General features: G+C 41.4%; 1 protein-coding gene across 2 annotated transcripts; it reads right to left on the minus strand.

The window, feature by feature from the left end:
- Nucleotides 1–322: 322 nt before the first annotated feature.
- Nucleotides 323–8,483, minus strand: pax9 (paired box 9). Of its 2 annotated transcripts, none has more exons than XM_080480796.1 (4): nt 8,330–8,483; nt 7,140–7,754; nt 2,426–2,515; nt 323–1,362 (listed from the first exon to the last, which is right to left on the minus strand). In XM_080480796.1, exons 1-4 carry the CDS (start codon nt 8,331–8,333, stop codon nt 1,187–1,189), a joined length of 885 nt encoding a protein of 294 aa, XP_080336922.1. In that variant the 5' UTR covers nt 8,334–8,483; the 3' UTR covers nt 323–1,186. The 2 variants fall into 2 exon arrangements, with proteins under 2 accessions (XP_080336922.1, XP_080336921.1); XM_080480795.1 differs by lacking the exon at nt 2,426–2,515 and adding an exon at nt 5,118–5,257.
- Nucleotides 8,484–20,248: the final 11,765 nt, after the last annotated feature.

The following is a 20,248-nucleotide window of genomic DNA, read 5'->3' on the forward strand; positions in this document are numbered from 1 at the left end:
GAATTGCTTTATGTGGTGACAACCGTGTGTGCTCAAAGGATTTTTGATGAACTTTGTAAGTGAGCCGTGGCGCAGGGTAATATAAAATGCAGGCCTCGCGAGCGCACGTTGGTATTTTTATTTTTTTTCCCCCCTTTTATGAAAAGCAGTTTCCTGCTCATGTAAAGCAGGTCTGTTGGTCCCAATACACTGAATGGTGCGGGAGGGGCATTAAAGTTAAGTGAACGTAAAGAAATTACCTTTGATTGTGTATGTGGCTCCTTTAAAAAAGAGAGAGAGAGAAATCCCATTATACAACCAGCAAACTCCATGAAGACCAACAAACAGCCAAACAATTTAATAAGATACATTCAATTTCACTGTGCAACATTTGTCAATTGTTAATGCTCTAAACTCCTACATAAGACCAATGCCAATTTTGTCTACATGTGCGAGGAGGTTTCCATGCTTTCTGTAAGGCTAATTGCACTTCATTCAACGTACCTTAAACTAATAAATAAACTTCTCCCTGGAGCTCTTGCACAGGCTACATTTTTCGAGAAGTGGTAAAAAAAACCAATGCTCCATAAGACAGTTTTATCAAATCATAACCAACAACAAAAAAAGCATACAAACATTTAAAAAAAAAAAACAGAATAGCAATTATTAAGCACCCTGAAACACTAATGCAATGTTTTTATCCCCCTTTTGTTTGATTGCATGTTCATGAAGTTATACATTACCCCAAAGGTATTTGCAGGAGTGTGCCGTAAAGAATCTGAGAGGAGTTATGTTGATGGATGGAGAGTCGCAGTCTTTCAGTCCTCCTGAACACCTGCCCTGCAAGTTCTTTTAGACAAGTTTGTTGTAGAAATCGACAGACTGCTTATTCCTTGTGTGTTTTCGTCTGACTGTGTTTAGCTCGGAGGTGGGAGGGCGGAAGTGTGTCACACTCTGCTGCACAAATATGAGTCCTGGGGCTGAGTCCTTCATAGAGAGGTGGGCGGTGAGTACGAGACAAAGCCACAGGGGACAAGCGCGGCGTCTCCTGTCGTCTCCGTCTCTCACCCACCCAACCTTGTCCCCACCCTCCCCCCTCGCCTCCCGTCGGCCTGCGGAGTGCCATCTTTACAGCGCCGAGGCGGCGACCGGGTGGATGGCGTCACGGTTGTCTGTCATGCTTTTGAAGGCCAGCGGGCCGGTGATGTCACAGCTGTGGGGAGATAGAGCACTGCCACTGGCCGGCTGCCATGTGGCTCCGGTCACATAGGCCGACGTGGTGGCGCTGTACCCCATGTAGGGTGACACTTGGGTGGGATGGTGGTAGGGAGGGATGCTGGGCGCTGTGACATAGCTGTTCACTGTGGGCAATCCATTCGGCGTCTGGGAAAGAGAAAGAGGGGAGGAAATTAGATTAGAAAGTCAACATCTACATCTTAAGTGCTTCTTTGTGTGGTAGAAATATTGGTAAGTTGTTTCTAATCGGTGTGTTCTCCCTGGATGGGATAAATATCTCCCTAAACGCCGAGCATAAACGCTTCAGGAGGACTTCCACGGTTGCTCAGTGATGCGACCCCCACTAGGTAGACACACAAGCAGTTGTGCTAACAGGAAGAAAACACAGACGCAAGCTGTGTAAGAAAGTGAAAGTGATGCTTTTTGAATTGCAAACAGCAGACTTAAATTCTGACTTCACAGCCACCACATAAAAATCCCATTTTCCCAATTTTGATGAAAGTATGAATGATCAATTATGCGCTCTCCTGACCCTGGAACATATTAAACAAGTATAAAAACCATACATGCATGATTGCCCCTTGAGTGCATGAGCCTTGTTTTCTAGTTGAAAGTGGACGTTTCTCCAGCGGCGTTGATATACCACGCCAGACGATGGGAGACAGGCTGGTTGGGGGCGCCACAAAACAGATGTCATGATAGATTGAGAGTGAAAAGGCAGGAAGAGGGGAAATATGATAGAGAATGAGGCAAGCGCAGGGTTTGAAGCATGAATGGGCTTTACTTCTCTGGCACGACGACAGGACTTAACTTGAGGAATTCACCCAAGTATTTCAGCAAGGGAGGCCGAATTTCTGTTCCTGGGTGGTCTGCGACTACTGAGAATTATTCCTACGTTTGAGATCTTTTCTGTTCCTCAGACATATTTTCACAGACTTGCTTGAGTGACTGAGTGACTGACTGCTTCTTTAAAATGGATCTGAAAAATTATCCTCTAAACTGACGTTTGTGGTGATTATAAAACATGAGTATATAGCAAGAAGCCCGTTTGTGTGTGTGTGTGTGTGTGTGTGTGTGTGTGTGTGTGTGTGTGTGTGTGTGTGTGTGTGTGTGTGTGTGTGTGTGTGTGTGTGTGTGTGTGTGTGTGTGTGTGTGTGTGTGTGTGTGTGTGTGTGTGTGTGTGTGTGTGTGTGTGTGTGTGTGTACGCACGCGCGCCCGGGCCTGCGGGTGTCTGTAGGCCTGTGCCGGGTGAGAGTGAGGGTGGGTGTCTCACAGCCATTTGTTTGCTTCTCCACTCCACTTCAAGACAGAGATGCATATCCCATTCAAACCTATACAAACTTCCTATTGTGTTATCAGTCAAACAGTTAGATATTTCCCCAAATATCATCTTATCCTTCACTTGTGAAAAGCACCAAGCACAACCACACAACTGCACACATATGCAAAACACCAGGAAGGACCCTCTCAGTAGAATGCAATCCATTACTAGAGAAACACCTCTGACTGCAGAAACGACCACAAAGTTAAATCAACACCTGTTTGTCACAAAGACAACTTATTAGAAAAGTTTAGAAAGGCTGTATTGGTGGCACTGTTCTTGTATCTGCCTGTATTATTTGCTTGCTATGTCCATTATTTGCCCATCAAAGGATTTATTTCATGTTAATTCAACAAGACTTATATGTATCGTTATTATCCACAGTGAACTTTGGCAATTTAAATGAAACATTGAAGGCCACATTTCATTATTAAGTTGTTTGTTTTATCTTTAAGTGTGAACAATTATGTAAGACACTTAATCAATTATATTTATTCTTTCGGTGAATTCAGTGCAACAATTGTGTAAAAAAAGCAAATACGCGTTTTCAACAAAAAGGCAACTCGGATTCAACAATAATCCCAATCTTCATATTTTAAATTAAAGTTCCAAACATTAAAGAGCATATTACTTTCGCGGGAACGCAATCATTCATATAGAACGTATTCAAAATTAGCAACAATTTGCAATTTTTCCGAGGAATATGTGCGTGTTTGACATTTGATTGCCCCGGATGATTCGGTTGTGTTCGTGACCAAATCGGACTCAATAGTGCGTGCAATAAACTCCTGACTGAACCTTAAATCTTTTTTAATGATGCTCCTCTTCCTCCCGAGTGAAAAAAAAAGAAATGAGAGTCCCATGGGTGCATCTGCCCGTTTTGCCCTCCGAAAAGCGCCTATGGGCCACATGTTTCTGACCGCAGACTTTTGGCGTTATAGGAAAAATATATGCGATGTGATTTAGGCCTCTTGATGTTGGACAAAAATAAAATCATCTTTTAAACGTTTTACTGTCCTATTTGGGTTTTCACTTGCACCGAGAGGCAAATTTAGAAGGGGATAAAATGAAAAAAGATTGTTGGCCTATTCCTTTAACGGGTGTTTTTACTCTGTATTTGTGCAGAAAGTGTTTCGTTGCATGAAAACTTCCGACAATCTTTCTGTCACCACGATTGAACCCGATCCCTTTTGCATGACATCGCTTCTCTTTGCATGACTGTTTGCCTCACAAACACAAATTGTAAGCCTATTTAACATTAGATCTTCGCAGTCAGCCCCGCGTAAAAAGCGCAGTGACAAAGGCACGGTTAATCCCCTCTTTTGGCGGAACAGTGCTCGCTTCACCATAACTTTGTTTTTCATGCAGTAAACCTTGTAATTTATAGAGTTGTTATTTTCTTCATTTAATGGTTCGCCTCTGTTTTTGTAAAGCTTACAGCTCAGACAGCTATTGTGTCCACTTTAAACGTTCTTAATCTCACAGTGCCGGATCGGTTTTTCTTTGTAATGAGTGATAAAGTGGGCAAACTATATAATGCAGCATGGAAACGTTTTCAATTAGTATTGACAATCGCACGCCCAATCAAAATCAGAGGGTGGAAACAAACAAAGAAAAAAGAAAAAAAGTGGTAAGCAGGCACACAGGCGATGTCACGATGACCTCTCATTTGTTAATTGCTTTTGGGAAGACCAAAAAATCAAGATCTTTGAAGAATCACATCTAAGTTTTAGACCCAATCAAATTTAAAACTGTATAAAATAAATAAGCCAATCCATTGCAAACTTAAAACACTGTCTCGAATTTAAATTTTTCAATGATATAATTCGCTGTCATTTGGAGGGAAACGTATAAAAACCTGTGCGACGGGTCTATCCATTTACTGTATTGGTTTGTTTGTTTTTATTTTTGTTTCAGTTTCTCGGTTGTGCAAATGTTGGCGATCAGGCCTGACTGACGCTTATGTCAGACCGGTGACTTGACATTTGCTATCGTAGAAAGTTGATTAAACCAAACAAATGACGCTATCGTTCCTTGTTTTCTGTGTGCAGTGGGTGGACTCGAGCATTGAACGCAGCACCGAAACCAAAACCCACTAAATAATTGTACGGTTGTAGTGATTTATCGAGAGATTCGCAACATGCGATCTCTTGTTTGCTGCGACTTATGGATCCGAGTCGTGCCTCACTGTATATGCACTACTATTACTAAAGAAAGGAAGGTAACTTAATAATACCAAGACTGTTAAATATTATGGAAGAAACGTTGCTGTAATGATTCATAAAAGGCCTGGCCAGGAACGGCCCAATCGGAAGTGCTCACTATCAATTAAAAATATATAACAAAGTGCATTTATTTTTTTAATGCTGAATTACTTTCCCAACTGAAATAAAAGTTTTAATTCTTCTCCATGGTAAACGTCGATTCCATATAATTATTGAAATGTAAAAAAAACAAAAAACTTAAGGTTACAATTAGATTGATAGCATGAGTGCCAGAGGTCTGCACAGGCTGTTTTTACTCATGATGCAATTGAGGTTTTAAAAAAAATGTAAATAAAATGAGGTGTCCAATTTTTACCTGTGTGTATTTTGCGTCAGGTTCTAAATGCGGTTTATCCATGCCATTGACTAGTGGAGAACTTGCTGGTGGGAAATTAGTCCTGTTTATAGCGTTCCATTCCTCTAGTTTCGCGCTGGAAAAGGATGGACTGTCACTAACTGGGGGGCAGAAACAGAAAGAGAGAAGAGAGCGAAGTCAGGAAGAGGTTTCTGGAGATGAGGTGGAAAAAAAAAAAAAAAAAAAAAAGTCGGCTCAGGCCGCTGTTACTCATGCATCCATCAGCCGCAGGTTAGCCAGGTTGCATAAGACAATAAACCCTGTGACATTTCACACTGAAGCGCGGTCATTTGTCATTTTACGCACAAGTGGCATACATGTCAAACGCCTTTCGTGTGCGTAAAACCTCTCTGGACTGGTCTGCTTAATCAGGCCAACAACACAACCCACCTTCAATTTGATAATGGGCATTGTTAGTATTACTCACAATTATTTGTAACCGCGACAACCTTAAATATCAGTGTATTTTTCTGCCTTCCCCTAAAATTGTATATTTCACCATCAACTTGTAAAATCAACGTTTTCCAAAAAGCTGAGAATAAAAGTGCACAGTGAACTCTAAAGAAGTGAAAATACCTGTCATCCCCCCCCCCCCCCCCCCTCCCCCTGCCGAAAAGCAAATGTGTTTAGATTGCGTGAGACTAAATGTTTTAGTTTCTCTTGAAGATCAAATGAAGACTGATGTCCGCTTGAAGATGGTTAAGTGAGTCGACTCTCCGGTGGGTCAGGGCCATTTCAGCAAATCATCTTCATGTCGAGCGCAAATTAGATTTACTCTCACCGTCTCCTTTCTTTTCGTGCGTGATGGATACTTTACAAAGTTCCCAGTGTTTACTGCAGTGAAAACAATCCCACCGATACTATAACTCAATGAGATTTAAACCAAATACACACCGTACATCTTGAAAACATATTTTTGATCGACTGAAATTACGCACATAAATTGTTCATATATAGCCTTAATATTAGTGTGCTTCCGTGCGCGTAAAAGTACATATTACCCATGCCAAACGTTTCTCATAATTTCACAAGAGTTTCCAATTCAGCATTTAAATTCATCGGACTCGGACAAATCTCTTCAGTGCAAATCAGCTCGCACGTCAACAAACGAAGGCCTACTTAAAACCTTAATCCAGCGTTCAGAAACTTGCCACAAACATCTGCTAATAATTTGGAAATGCATAAATTGTTTAGAAAGGCGGCCTTTGGTAACACATTCCTCTCCTTGCGACTTCTCGGGGATATGTGCCCTCCATCGACTTGTTTAGATTCCCCAACCTAAGTTTTCTTATAGCGGTGAGAGCGGAGAGGAGCCGAGGACGTGTTCTGCGTGATCGCCCCGAGTCCTGACAGCAAAACACTGGAAAACAAGCTCTCAGAAAAGCCCTCTCACACAACCAGGCCGACCATTAACACTGATTTATGCCGGATCCTGTTTCACTGTTTCCAAAACAGTTGCGGTGGTGCGGTGAGCACAAAGCACTATCAGGGCCTATACCTGCATGTGGCACGAAGGACAAATGCAACACATTCTGCAGAAAACTCGTTCAAATGCAAGCGTTGCCGAATGACTAGCGCTGCGTAGAAACACTGCTTCCAAGTCATGGCAAACATTAAGCGCACCTCATTCTGATACACTCCATCCGAGCGCCTTTCCCCTGCGCTGTCCCTCTAATATCCGCCTCCTAATTGTTACTGAGGCCGAGCTGGACCATCTGTTTCTGAACTAACCTGCCTCCCCTTCAAATCAATATCAGCAGGCAGGTCAAATAGCATTTAGCCTTTCCTTCCTCACAGAGGCCTTTAGGTTCATATAGCTTCAGTGTTACTTTTTGGGGGCCTATAAAACCAGTTCTAAAAACACCAGCTCAAGGGGGAAAACACACACACACATTCACAGCGTTGCGCACAAAACCCCTTCAAAAGTTAGTTCTATGTAGTGCAATAAACAAATGTAACCGCCCTGCGTGTAGCCATGCTTACTTTGTTGCTCTGTAATCGACCGTATCCCCAGAATATCTGTTACAGAGTGCGAGGAAGGCCATATTCTGTGCATGGCCATGTGTCCGGGGAGGGTGGGCATGCCAGGGGGAGTGGGCACTTTAGACGTCGGGTATGAGTACAAGTGGTTGTATGGTATCGTTGGTTGTGGCGGTGGGTGAGGCGCCTGCTTTCCCGACTCGTACTGACTCTGCTGGGACAGATTCCCAATCTTGTTTCGGAGGATCCGGCTGATGGAGCTGACGGAGGGGAGGTTGAACTTGTCGCAAACCCCATCGGCGAGTAGCCTGTCCCGGATCTCCCAGGCAAAAATCCCCGGGTCCCTCTGCTTGTATGTCCGTATGTGCTTGACCACGGTGGGTGTGGTGACCCGCGGCTTGCTGCCTCCGATGGCCCCCGGGAGGATGGAGCCGGTCTCGTTGTACCGGGCCAGGATCTTACTGACGCAGCCGTGAGAGACGCGCAGTTGCCTGCTAATGTCACAAGGTCGAATCCCGAGTTGGGCCAGCTCCACTATCCTGAGCCGGATGGCGTTTGGGAGCGGCCTGCCGTTTACAAAAACACCACCGAGTTGGTTCACCTCACCGAAGGCTGGCTCTGGTGTCAAAAACAAACACAAACGGGCACAACAATCAGTTAACCAACCACGGGCTCACTACACACCTAATGCTTCAGGTTGAAGCCTCTAATAATGTCTGATATTCATAATAACAATATAATAATATCTTCAAAGATTAAAAATACTTGTAGTTTTAACAATTCAAACAATATCATTTAGGCCTGATCAAACCTAACAGTTAATTTTATAAAATACGCACAATTGCACGCATGAACATTTTGTACGCGTTCCTTCTTTTACCAACTTCTTCACCTTAAATAACCACATTTAATTCTGCGTGCTATTCGGGTTTAAATGACCACGTATGATGAAACGCACTGTTGTGTCACACACTCTAAACTACACAGGGATGCCCGGCGGTGCGTGCCGAAACTCGTGCGTGATTGGGTCGTAATAATCCATCGTTCTACTTTCTTTCCACTGGATTAACATCTAAACCGAACCGTCAAAAGTGACAGGCGGGTGATATTTCGTTGGACATTGCGTCTCTAACCGATCGCTGCATCCCTGTAAAGGGAAAAAAAAAGAAGAGGAAAATCTCTCATGAACTCACCCATCGCGTTAAAGCCGCAAAAGAAGAAAACGGTGTCCGGTTTGTCCCTCCTACGTAGATCCTGCTCCGCGTCCAGCGTGCCCACCGTGCAAAATCGCGTCCAAGAAAATCTTCTTGTGCGATAAGGAACAAGAGGAACAAAATTCTCGATCTGTTTCCTGACGGCGCTGGAGACAGGCTTACATTTCAATCTGTTGAAATCTAGAGGCAGGGCTTCCAGAGTTTGTCGGCCGCCCATTGGCCCAGATCCTCTATCCCACTTTCGCGAACTCACAAAGCTGCGACGCAATTGGTGCAAAAGTTTGACATGACAAGTCCGCATAGATCTCCCCCACTCCCCATCACACTGCCCACCCTCGGTCCTCCTCCATGTACCCTCCATTCAGAAGGTAAAACTCGGGATGTACCACCATGAACACGTTTGTTATTGAGGCAGATAGCGCGAGGATATTGATTTATCAAGATCGTGGATCAGATTTTTAACGTTTCAAAAAATGATGTTGCTGTGGCATTGAATAAAAATGTGTTATAAGATGAGGTGATGACCATCACTGGAAAACACAAACTTTTAACAGGAGTGTAAATGTGTCCACTTAAATCCCCGTGAGCTTCTATTGATTTTATTTTAGAATTGTTCATTAATAAAAATATTAAACTCTAATAAAAGACTGGCTTTACCTTGAGTACCTGGCTTCACGCTCCACTTCACCGCACTCCATCTCAACCTTTTAAATGGCATCATTAAAGAAATGGGAGGAAATGAATGATTGCTTTTGAGTAATGTGAATTGGCCCAGTGATCTTTGTAAATGGTATCTCTTTGCACTTTAGGACCATCAGTCTTTTTCCTTTTCTTTGTTTTTTTTTCCATTGTTCATTTATTTCCTCATTTACGCACCAAGCTTGGACTGTTATGGCTTTGTAGAATACACCGAAAGCTAATACTTGAAGCTGTAAATGACGCTATGAATATGTTTAACCTTTAGAAAAAAAAGTCTACTCATGAAGTTTGAAAATAAATGAGTCAAGCCCCAGCCACTTTCACTATGATGCAATTTAATTACAATTTGATTTATTTGGATGCAAATAAAACAAACAGTACACATTAAATGTGTTGCTCTAACTAAACTATATACATTTTTGCTTTTATTTTATCTTCCTTGGAGCTGCATTCAGGCTTTACGCCGGACAGGCCAAACCCAGGCTTTTTTTTTATTTTATTTTTTTGGCCAATTATGTAAAGCGAACGTTAATCCTGCGCAGGCTTCCAGAGCTCTTGTGTGATAAAATAATTGCATTTTATTCCTTAACCTTTACATAATTGGCTTTCTGGATCATAGTTTGTAGACTAATATCGTACAAAGGGATTATTTCTAACTTTACTACCTCAGCATACATGCACTCGCTGTACAGAAAAGCCCACTTGCAAGCAATAAGAAAGATTTGTTGCTTCCCGACACAAGAAACAAACACACGCCATAACTTTGCCCCCTCGCCCTCTCCCCATTTTGACACATGCTTTGGGTTTTCGCGTGTCATATTTTAAAAAGGCCACGGCGCATGACTGACCTTCATCTCCCTCCAATCTGCAGGGATCAGCGTGCATGTAAACATCAAAAGGCACTCCTGTACCCCCGCGCAATTAGGAATATTGCTGAAAACCTCTGCTGACATTAAACACCGGAGCAGCACTGAGGGGCCAAAATGTACACAAAGTGTTCCTAGGTATTTGTTTCAGCACGCAGAGTTGTGAGGGCTGGATATTGAAGGGTAAGCATGGTGCATTTTGTTTAGCGTCCCCACCTTTTTTCTCAGGATGGGGTGACTCTCTCCACGAAACGGAACGGATTCGATCGTGAACCTGCGCGTCAATACGACGAAATCGAGGGCACACCTAAAATAATGTAACGTAACCTTTTCAGAATTTATAATGTTAATATCGAAATATTTTTTTTCCTCACCAAATGTTGAATTTAAAACACACACACACACACACACACACACACACACACACACACACACACACACACACACACACACACACAAAGCCCCCCCCCCCAGCATCATTTCGTGCACCCCCACCCGCCCACCCTACTCTGCTCTCAGGCCACTAATGCGTCAAGGCCAATGTTTACGGTGGAGCAATGCGCTCTGCTTCTTTCAGCTGAGGTGCCTCTGGTGGCTGAAATAACAAAAGGTCAGTAATGAGGGATCAAAGGTCTCCTCAATCCGCTTCATCTTCACCTTTTTATTTTTTCTAGCCTGGAAGAGCACGCGCTTAAAGCCCCCCCACCCCCCTTTGCGACACAATAGATGTCCAACGTGGTGATAACTGAAAGCTGCAGGCACAGCGGGTCGCCATCGCCAGTTTTCCAGTTTTTATACACGTTTATTTGATTAATGACATCATACAGCGACTGGGAAATATTAGCACTGAAACGCTGGATGCAAGTTCGAATTGCTTTGTATGGGAATAATTGTACGTAATTCCGCATGCACTCAGACGACTGATGTGATTATTGCGCTCAGGAAATGGCTGCAAATGATCACATCACTGCGAATGCTTTTATGCAACGTAATAATAATAATCAAAATAATAACAATAATAATACTAACAATAACAATAATAATTAAGATGTGGCAAAGTGTAGAAAACGCGTTCACCGTTCTTAATCGGATAATAAACATTACGCACGTGCATGGGACTACAGCATGTGGATAAGGATATCCATTTTTTTCAAAGGCATTAGGGCTGCTGACTGGGGCTCCTTGTTGGAGGCCTTTTCGCATTGCGGAGTCTCCACGCATGATTTCCACACTCTACATGGCTGTCACATGCCTGTACTGCGCACAAGCCCAGAATCGTCCATGTCGAATCGAGTTGTTCATACCGCCCGTGCAACGCATCACTTCTTAGACAAATTGCAAAACGATAGCTTAGACATGTTCTCTGCAGGAGACAGTACAGGCCGACCTATTTTTTTTTTCCTGCTCCACTTACAATATGCGTTTTAGAGACGAATGGCAGTCGGTTATTCTTCTGGTTGCTGTACGACAGACAGATTTGACAAAGTCAACATGTTACATTCGAAAGCATTTTGCAGGTAAATACCAGTAGATTGTAATACTCTGATTTATTCATGATTTATATACATGCGTATTGGCACTGCCTTTAACTCTGCAATTCAATAGAATATGCATTGACAGAAAGTTGAAATCCCAAAGTATTTTTGAATGACATTTCTATATTTTATTGAATTATGAAGACGGAACATTATATTCAAATTAGCGGATTTCTCAAATTCTTGAAGTGGGCTTTATCCCTTTAAAGATTGATTAAAAAAACTTGTTATATACGAAAGAAAAACCTGAAAGCGGCTTTTGATGCAGGTTTAAAATTTGGTACTGTCACCTGGAATAGTTTTCTGCATATAGTGCTTATGTTCGAGCGATGCATCAATCAGGTGCTTAATTTATGAGATGTGGAGCTAAAAAAAACCGAAGGGACCGAAACTATCACAATATATACTCTAAAAGAACACATATCTATAATTAACACAACAATCTATACTTGTATTCTGGAAATTAATTCAACTTTAGCAGTTTAGAGCAAAAACTGAAGGTTACCAAATATGGTCACTTGCCTAATGAAGGGTTAAATGTCCTTCAGCTCAATTCCTGCAGGACGCTTTGTGGTGGAGTCCTTTCTCTCCCCCCATGCAGCCATGCAAAACCATATTCTACATGATTTCATAGACACGAGCACGGTTTGTGCGTGTGCTAAACCACGCAACGCAAGTCTTTCACCACAATGTGACGCTCGAGAGGTGTTTAGTAAATAAGTCCATTTAGTTACCTTCTTGAGTTTCGTCCTCCCGCTTGTTGTCCTGCAGCTTTTCAACCCATGTCAGTGTTTTCTCACTCCATGTGCTACTCTCTCTCTCTTTCTCGCTTCAGAAATAAACATTTCATGCAGCTATTTACGAAGGTATTAATATGGGTTTAATGTGCGTGCACAAGTTTGCTGTGAATAAATCTAGAATTAGATCATTCTATATTGTTTGCCTGGGCCACAGCTTTGTTTTGATATTTAGCGAGAATCTATTCTGCAAAACCCAAGTTGTAACAGCTGTGTAAGTTCCACATTTCTGGCTGCACTTGTTTGTTTATTTCACAGTTTTCTTTCAGGTGCTTTCCTCTGCCTTGTTTATTGTGAGAAGATGGAAGAACCGCGAAGGTCAAATATATTTTCTGAGTTAATTTATCTCTTTTTTTTTTAGGCGGAAAAATAGTGATTTGGAAAGGTTGACCGATTCATACGACATCATGGCCATTTCAAGGTTCTACACCCCTTTGTTTAAGAGAAAGTTACTAAACACTTTCTTTCCTTCCATGTGTCTTATTTTGTTAAAATATCTCAGAAAACACAGACTTCCCACGATAACCTTCTGATTTGAAACTGAACGGTGCCAAGAAAAGTCGAGATAGATGTATTTGTGCGTGCAGCACTTGTAAACTGGGATGGCACTCCCACCTCAGCTATCTCCGTCATGTGTGCTCCTCGCCACGTTTTGTGTATAATTTCCTCATTTTTGACAAGTGGGGACACGAGGCTGGCAGCACGCGGCTGCGGTACAAATAAAGCTTTTGGCTTCTGTTTTTGGTGTCAACTGAAAAATAGATTAAAAAAAAAAAAAAAAAAGAAGCGATTAGACGTTGTCACTGTCATTGCAGTCGGATTTCGATTAATCTTGATCGAAATTGTACAGAGGAAAATGTTTTATTCCGTTAATTCCTCCTATTTGAGAACCATGAGCCAAGATGCTGTGGACAAGAATTAGTTTCTGAGCTGCCATAAAGCAATCAAAAGTCAAACGTAAGTCACCAACTCCTCTGTTAGGTCAGCAAATGATCTTAATTGAAGCTGCAGCTCATGAATTTTCATTTCGATGTATTGTTTTTCGAAAGTACATAGTCTGAATAGATGTTATGACAACTTAATATTTGCGGAACCAAACCAATGTCACGCAAACGCGTCAGTCAATAAGACACTGGCTGGGGGTGATGATGATGATGATGATGGTGATGATCTATCAATTTCTAAAGCCTTTAATCCGATTAATAAGAGAACGATTACATTCGTCATTAGATTTCATTTTGCCACCAGCTCCTTCCTTGCCCTTCAATCGCTTTGTCAGTCTACAACTTTTCCACAAATCGAACGGTAAACAAATAAAGGTGAGACCAATATAAATCACCAGCGCGTGCACTTTTTTCATTGTCAATTTGTTGCACAAGTCATAAATAATAACAGACTTAAAAAGTAAAGTAGTATAAGTAAGTAGTCATTCTGAGAAAAAATATATATACATACATACGCTCATAGATTTAAAATGCAATGCGTGTGTGTAGCCTTATATTTTGTATCATATAATTCAAGGATAACATGCAAATAATAAAGCTCAATTACAACTTAACATGAACTGTAACCGTGCACTAATAAATCAAATCAAATAATTCGTTTTTGCCTGGATTTAAGTTTCGACTTTGAAACGATTCTAACTATAGTTGTTATTATTATTCCTGTTATCGTTGTTAAAAACTAAACTGAGGAGATTTCGATGTGACTTTGTCACAATGGATCTTATTTGGATGAGAGAGAAAAACAACTAACGATCGTCTGATCTGGATTGGGACGCATCGACTCTGATCCGGTTCGTGTTTCTTCTGTGGCCTATAATTATTTAGGTGGAGCGTCGGATTAACTCTTGACCTTGACTGTGAAGGTCTCTGGTCCGAATCCCGGCTGCAGCAAAAAGGGCACCCAGCTTAAAAAACTGGTGAAGCGCATGCTGCAGTGACTTGCGTATCTCACCATATGAGGGGGAAAAGGCGCAGACGAATCGACACTCAATATTGAAGTAATAATGCGCGGCAGTATTTCTTATGGTCCACACTTGAACTTGGGCTTGTGGTGCAAAAAGCGACAGACCGGTGCAAAAAGTTCCCGGGTTAAAGTTTCCAGTGTAGGGTCTCTGGGGAAATCGAAGTCACCACTAATGGCTTATTTCGGAGACGCGCAGTGATTTCATGTTTCACGGAGGAGCTGGAGGATTTCTGTCATCTCATACTAACTGTCCCGGAATTGACTGACATCTGCAATATGATACACACACACACACACACACACATACACACACACTGGAAGTTATGTGTGTGTGCTGCGTTGAGAGGCAATATCGCGGTTTTTTTTTTCATCCATAAATCCATCCAATCCGCTATGGCGCTTCTGCTAATTGTCACAAATAAGATAGGACGATATTAATGTTTAATATGTAGAGACTGTTGGGTTTTTAAGGGGAATACCATCGCTTCTAAAACGGCCCTGGTGACTCTAACCTCTGCAGCTCAAACGGCGGTGACACCTTTAAAGTCTTTCGAGTGGCCCTCTAACTTTAGTGCGGCCTTAATGAGGACGAACGCAGGTTAACGACGCACGTATTCGTGTTTCAGAGGCCAGGCCCCGGTTTCAGTGGAGAGGGACACAAAGAAACAATATTTACGACACTTTTAAGCATACATCACTTTGACATCTGTTCGTCTGGCACCTGGCATCCATTAGTATTAAATATTTCATTCCGCCCTAATTTGGAGCCCTGTCTGTCCCGGACCAAGGACACTTGGGGGGGAAAATGGAGAGCTCTACCTTTACTGCGCCTTTACGCGGCGTTTCCTTTTGTGCAGCGAAGTGCAAATGGGGTGTTGATACAGGCCACACCGCGGCGTTATGCATTTAGATGTGAGGAATCGTTGAGTCATACCTGGACTGCTCCTACATTAAATTTCCCCATCCATTAAGATCCCCGCATAAGCACAGAAACATTCCTGCAATTAGTCCGGTTTCGGGCACAGCAGCGTCAAGCTTTTTACACAATGTTATTAGATTACCGAGGAGACTGAGTGCTCAACATCCTCACATACAAACACAGGTCAGATGCATAATGTCCGCGGGGACTTTGACAAAGCACCCACCCTCTGATATTTTTGCAGTTTAATTACAAGCCTGCACGGTGCTGAGAGAATAAAAGCACAGAAGGTTAGACATTACAGAAATAACAATTACTTTTGTTTTTTCTTGGTGATATTTGGTTAAATTGTGCGTGATGTGTTTTTTTTTCGTCTTGATTTTACAGGACTAAGTCAACAACGAGGCCTCCGTTAATCCAGTGGAATGGTATTACTGCGACGTGGAAATGCGGTGAGTCGCATGATTTCAGTTTTTTTTTAAGAATTTGTTGAATTGAGTATTTTTAGTGTCAGGGTGCTCAGGTAAGTGAGTTGGTAAATCATAATGAAGAGTTAGAAACATGAGTGAAAATCTCCCCACTTTGCTTTGGTACCAGTAATTAAACAAAACAGATCTTTTAAATTCAGCTTCGTGGTTTTGGAGTCTATTTTGGCCAAAAGCTTTTCAAATGGTCACTGATGCTGTTGATAAAGTGCCAACAAACAACATTTAGACCAGAAACCTGGTTCATGTACAAGACAGTGGCGCCATCTGGCGGTTAGTTCTGATAAATAAATGTATATTCTGTACTCCGTTAAACAGGGACCAATTGAGTCCATATACTTTTTTTTTTTCTTTAATGGAGTGGTATTGAAAAAAGAATAAACCTGTTACATAATAGTATTGATGACTATAAGCAGTCATAGTATGTGATTATTTGAAATTCTTAGTGCACACAATACATTCTTGGTCAAAAATCCCCTTTTTATGCTGAGCTTACGCATCAAATCTGTGTAAGCATCCACATGCATAGTTGTAACTATCAAATGTGCACGATCTTGCTGTGTCATTTAGGGGGAAAGCTTTTATCGTGTATCAAGATTGAGCCATATCTCTGGCTTTATCAATAAGGATACTTTAAGCTTCATTCATTTTGAAATATCTTCAACTCTGAAAATAAAAAAAGCGGTAGTCGCCTCGGTAATATGCTGCGTGGGTGTTTGCATGTGCATCTTTTTTTTTTTTGCACCTGTGCTTGTACAGTGTGCTGCTGAACTCTTATTTAACCATGTCAACGTTTAGGTCGTAGAGGATGAAATAAAGGGTTTTCTTGTGGGTTTTCTGATAACGACAAGCCCGGAAGCAACTTGTGGCCGCTTCCATCACTGTTGTAATGCTCGTGGCTACTTAAACTCTAAAAGTAAAGAAAATTCATTTGAAATCCAAGTAAATATCATGTTGATGGTGCCTGTAGTTGTGCAGGCATTGCAGAGCATGTGCTCACGCTCCGGTTACGCACACACTCTAGTACACACACTGCAATCAACCAATCAGAGAGACAACGAAAGGCTTGAGGAAGTACAAACACAACCTGACGGGTTCTTGTCCTCGACGTTGGCCGTCCAAGTTTTTTTTTTTTTTTTTGGCAGACTCTGGAGGAGTGAACTCCACCCAAATAAGGGTCGGAGCGGCCGTAGTCAGTCCCTCCGTTTAAACGTGCGTCCTGTAGAGGGCAACCAAGTATTACGCATGTCAGACGCAGCTACGAGAAGTGTGTGTGTGTGTGTGTGTGTGTGTGTGTGTGTGTGTGTGTGTGTGTGTGTGTGTGTGTGTGTGTGTGTGGGTGGGTGGGTGGGTGGGTGGGTGGGTGGGTGGGTGGGGGTGTGTGTGTGTGTGTGTGTGTGTGTGTGTGTGTGTGTGTGTGTGTGTGTGAGAAGTAACTGTTATCTTAAACAAACAACACTCAGAAGACTAAATCGTGTGGGTTGCAAATAATCATTTCATCTCACTATTGACATAACGTTTGGAGGTTTTAAGATCTGAAACAACTTTGTAACTTTTTATTTTTTTCACTTTAAAAAAATGTCTGTGTTGATCATCTGTGTTGTCAGTTTTTAAAGCATCGTCGTAAAAAGTTGCATTTTCGCAGTTCAAACCACCAGTGGAAAACGTTCACAATGCAAGTTTTGAAGCTTCTTTGTTTGAATATGAATTTAACTTTAAAGTCATTTTCAAATAGGCCTTTGTTTTTGTTTTACCTTACTTAATACAGATCTAACAATATTTACAGTGAACAGTCACAAGCAGGCACTTTCTGCATCGATAATCATCATTTCTATTTCAGACCTAAAACATTTTTTTTTTAAACTAATTTATAAATTTGTACAATTACAAACACAGTTGATGTAATATGTGCCCATATCCCTACAATTATATTGTATATATGTTCTTCTTTTACATTCACAGGCACCCTGGTTTCTTCCCACAGTCACAAACACATGCATATTAGTTTTATTGATGATTTAAATTGATGTCCACCTCGCTTGGTCTCCCTGTTTCACCTGTTTTGTGAACTATCCATGAGTAAAGAGAGTAACAAATGCAACAAAAACAAATTTGACTTTTAAAATGTGACCCAGATGAGACTGGCCAACCATGTCAGTGTTATTAACAATAAACCTTTTCAATCTGGCCGTTGTTATTTAAAACTTTTCATAATCATTTTTTTTACCTTTTACCTTCAATAGTCACAGATAAAAAAAGACTGCCAAAAGCATGGACTGCTGATTAATGTAAATAATACTGATTTAGTTTTTTAATGTTTCAGTGGTGACCTCTGTCGCCGCTTCATGTGAAGCTCCCCAGTTGAAGTCCATGCTGGGCTTGAGGACACACCGGTTTCCGCCCACATTCCAAACGTTTGAAGTTAATTGGTGATTTTAATCGCCTCTAAATGGGAATATGCGTGTGCAACTACTTCACTATGTCCGCCTTTTGATAATCTGGCGACTATGGGTATGATAGACTGGTGACTCTGGGTGAAGGCAGGTGAAATTTCCCTTCACCAATAGTCAGCTTGGATGAGGGAAGCTTTGAAGACAGTTCAGTTCAGATAAAAGGTGGGCATTATTTCATTACTCGGAGAGGTTTTGATGAAGTGACGTCTCAATATTTCATCAGGCTTCATGCACTGACTGATCACCTCACCACTGTATGTTATGCTTATTAAGATGGACATTGAATTATGAAGAAGCTGCCAGCACAGAGCTCGGGGGGGGGGCATATTAAGGATTCTATATGATTTTGTCTCGATGCTCTTTGATTTAATCTCAGTTGTTGGTGTTTGTTCTTCAGGACCTGAAATAATTTGCACTGAATTATATATTAACTGTCAACCGCTGTGCTATCTTCTCTTTGAAGGTAATGATGATCATTTGTCATTTTTGAAGCATTTGATGCTGCTGTTTTCACCTTTTTGTGGAAACACTGCCATTAGCTCACGGGGGCCTTGTCTGAAAGCAGCGAGTCAACAAACCTGACTTTTTGACACACTTTCACTGAGCACCAGCACGCAGCTGCTGCATGGTCAAGCACCCTCACAAGACGTCAGTTTACTGCAGAAAGAGAGCGGGTGGGGGGGGGGGGGGGGGACAGAGTGTGTGTCTGCCAACTAATTATCCCCCCTCTGCCCCTCTCCAAAATGCTAATGGTATTTACAGGAGAGGGGAAAAGGGAGAGGACATCAGTGGCAGGTGCAGCTGCTGGAGCGTGATGTTACACTGAGAGTCTGAACGGCACAGAGGAGTAACAGAGGGGTCATTGTGACTCTTTAGGTGATGGATAATCAGTCAGATAAAAATCTGGGAGCGGGGGGGGGTGGGGTTCTATCTTTTATTTGATCTTTTTGTTTTTTTTATCGTGGGGCGACCTTACAATGCCTAGACTTATGTAGCGACTGTAAATGTCAGTAGAATCCACAATGAAGCCGCAGTGTTTAGTTGGTTTTTAGCTGTAGTTTTAGTTCATTTGGTAGAATCTTCAATTATTTAGTTCCTTTCAAACAAATCTATAAATTGATGATGTGCAACTAAAAGAGATTAAATAGTTGGACATCGAGGCAGGTTATGTAGGATTTCTGGAATTTGTGAAAAATTAGAACAATGTATGACAATTTATGCTTCATAGTAGGAGAAGTTTAGCTGTTTTGGGCCATTTCAGACTTGATACTGTTAACTCGGAAATAGACAAAAAACTGAATAAAAAAATATGATGACCATGTTACTTTGCACATAAAACCAATGCAAGTTTCAGCATGCCCATTTATATTTACTTTTGTTTCAAACACTGCAAACAACTGAATTGCAGAACCTTTAATAGCAAAAGATGAATGACACACGCCCTGTTTTGGTCTGTTTTATTCTTTCCAACGTATTTTATTATGCATAAATGGCTGCATCCCGGTAATTCGGTGAGGGCGAATGCATCCAGACCACAAACGTTTGTTGAATGCAAACAAAAAGTCATACCTTTCATGCAGAGACTCTCAAAGGATTTTCAGACGAGTAATTTAGAAGTGCAACACTGAAAGACGGACGTTTTGTTCTATTTTAACAATCCACCCAATGGTGTGAAATAAAACCAGAAAAATACCAACTATCAAACAAAATGGTTTTGTTAATATTGAGATGTGTACTTTATTAGTGACAGGTCTCAGGAATGGATAATAGCAGAAAGTTTGATGTCTAAAGAGTCTCTGTAAAACAAAAACGTAGCATGTTTTAAAATTACTTATATTTTTCCACAAAGATTTTACATCAATAAACAGCTGTTGTGGATTTCAAAACTTCAAACTAAGAGACGATTTTCTGGTTTCTTGAAAAGTTCATTATGTGTTATAAAACCATTTTGAGGACATTAAAAAGTTACCTAAACGTTGTCCATTACTCTCTATCATTCTGCAAAAATAAAAAGTAAACCTCTAAGTTAAAATACTACTGTGAGATAGGAACCCAATAGCTCAACATGTATAATTCGACTGAATTCTGCATGATTCTTACTTCGGATCCGTTTGCTGTGAGATCAGAAGAGGTGTTGAGTGTCAGCTGCTAATTTCAGAGCCATGTGAGAAAAATC

The sequence above is a fragment of the Lipophrys pholis genome, assembly GCF_963383615.2.
Source record: "Lipophrys pholis genome assembly, chromosome: 14".
NCBI lineage: Eukaryota > Metazoa > Chordata > Actinopteri > Blenniiformes > Blenniidae > Lipophrys > Lipophrys pholis.

Bases quoted from the DNA above. Each gene is read 5' to 3' on its own strand.
- pax9 (XM_080480795.1), bottom strand. The intron at 5,258-7,139 runs GTAAGCATGGCT...TCTGCCCCCCAG, and splicing joins GTCGATTACAGAGCAACAAA to TTAGTGACAGTCCATCCTTT. The intron at 1,363-5,117 runs GTAAAAATTGGA...TCTCTTTCCCAG, and splicing joins CTGACGCAAAATACACACAG to ACGCCGAATGGATTGCCCAC.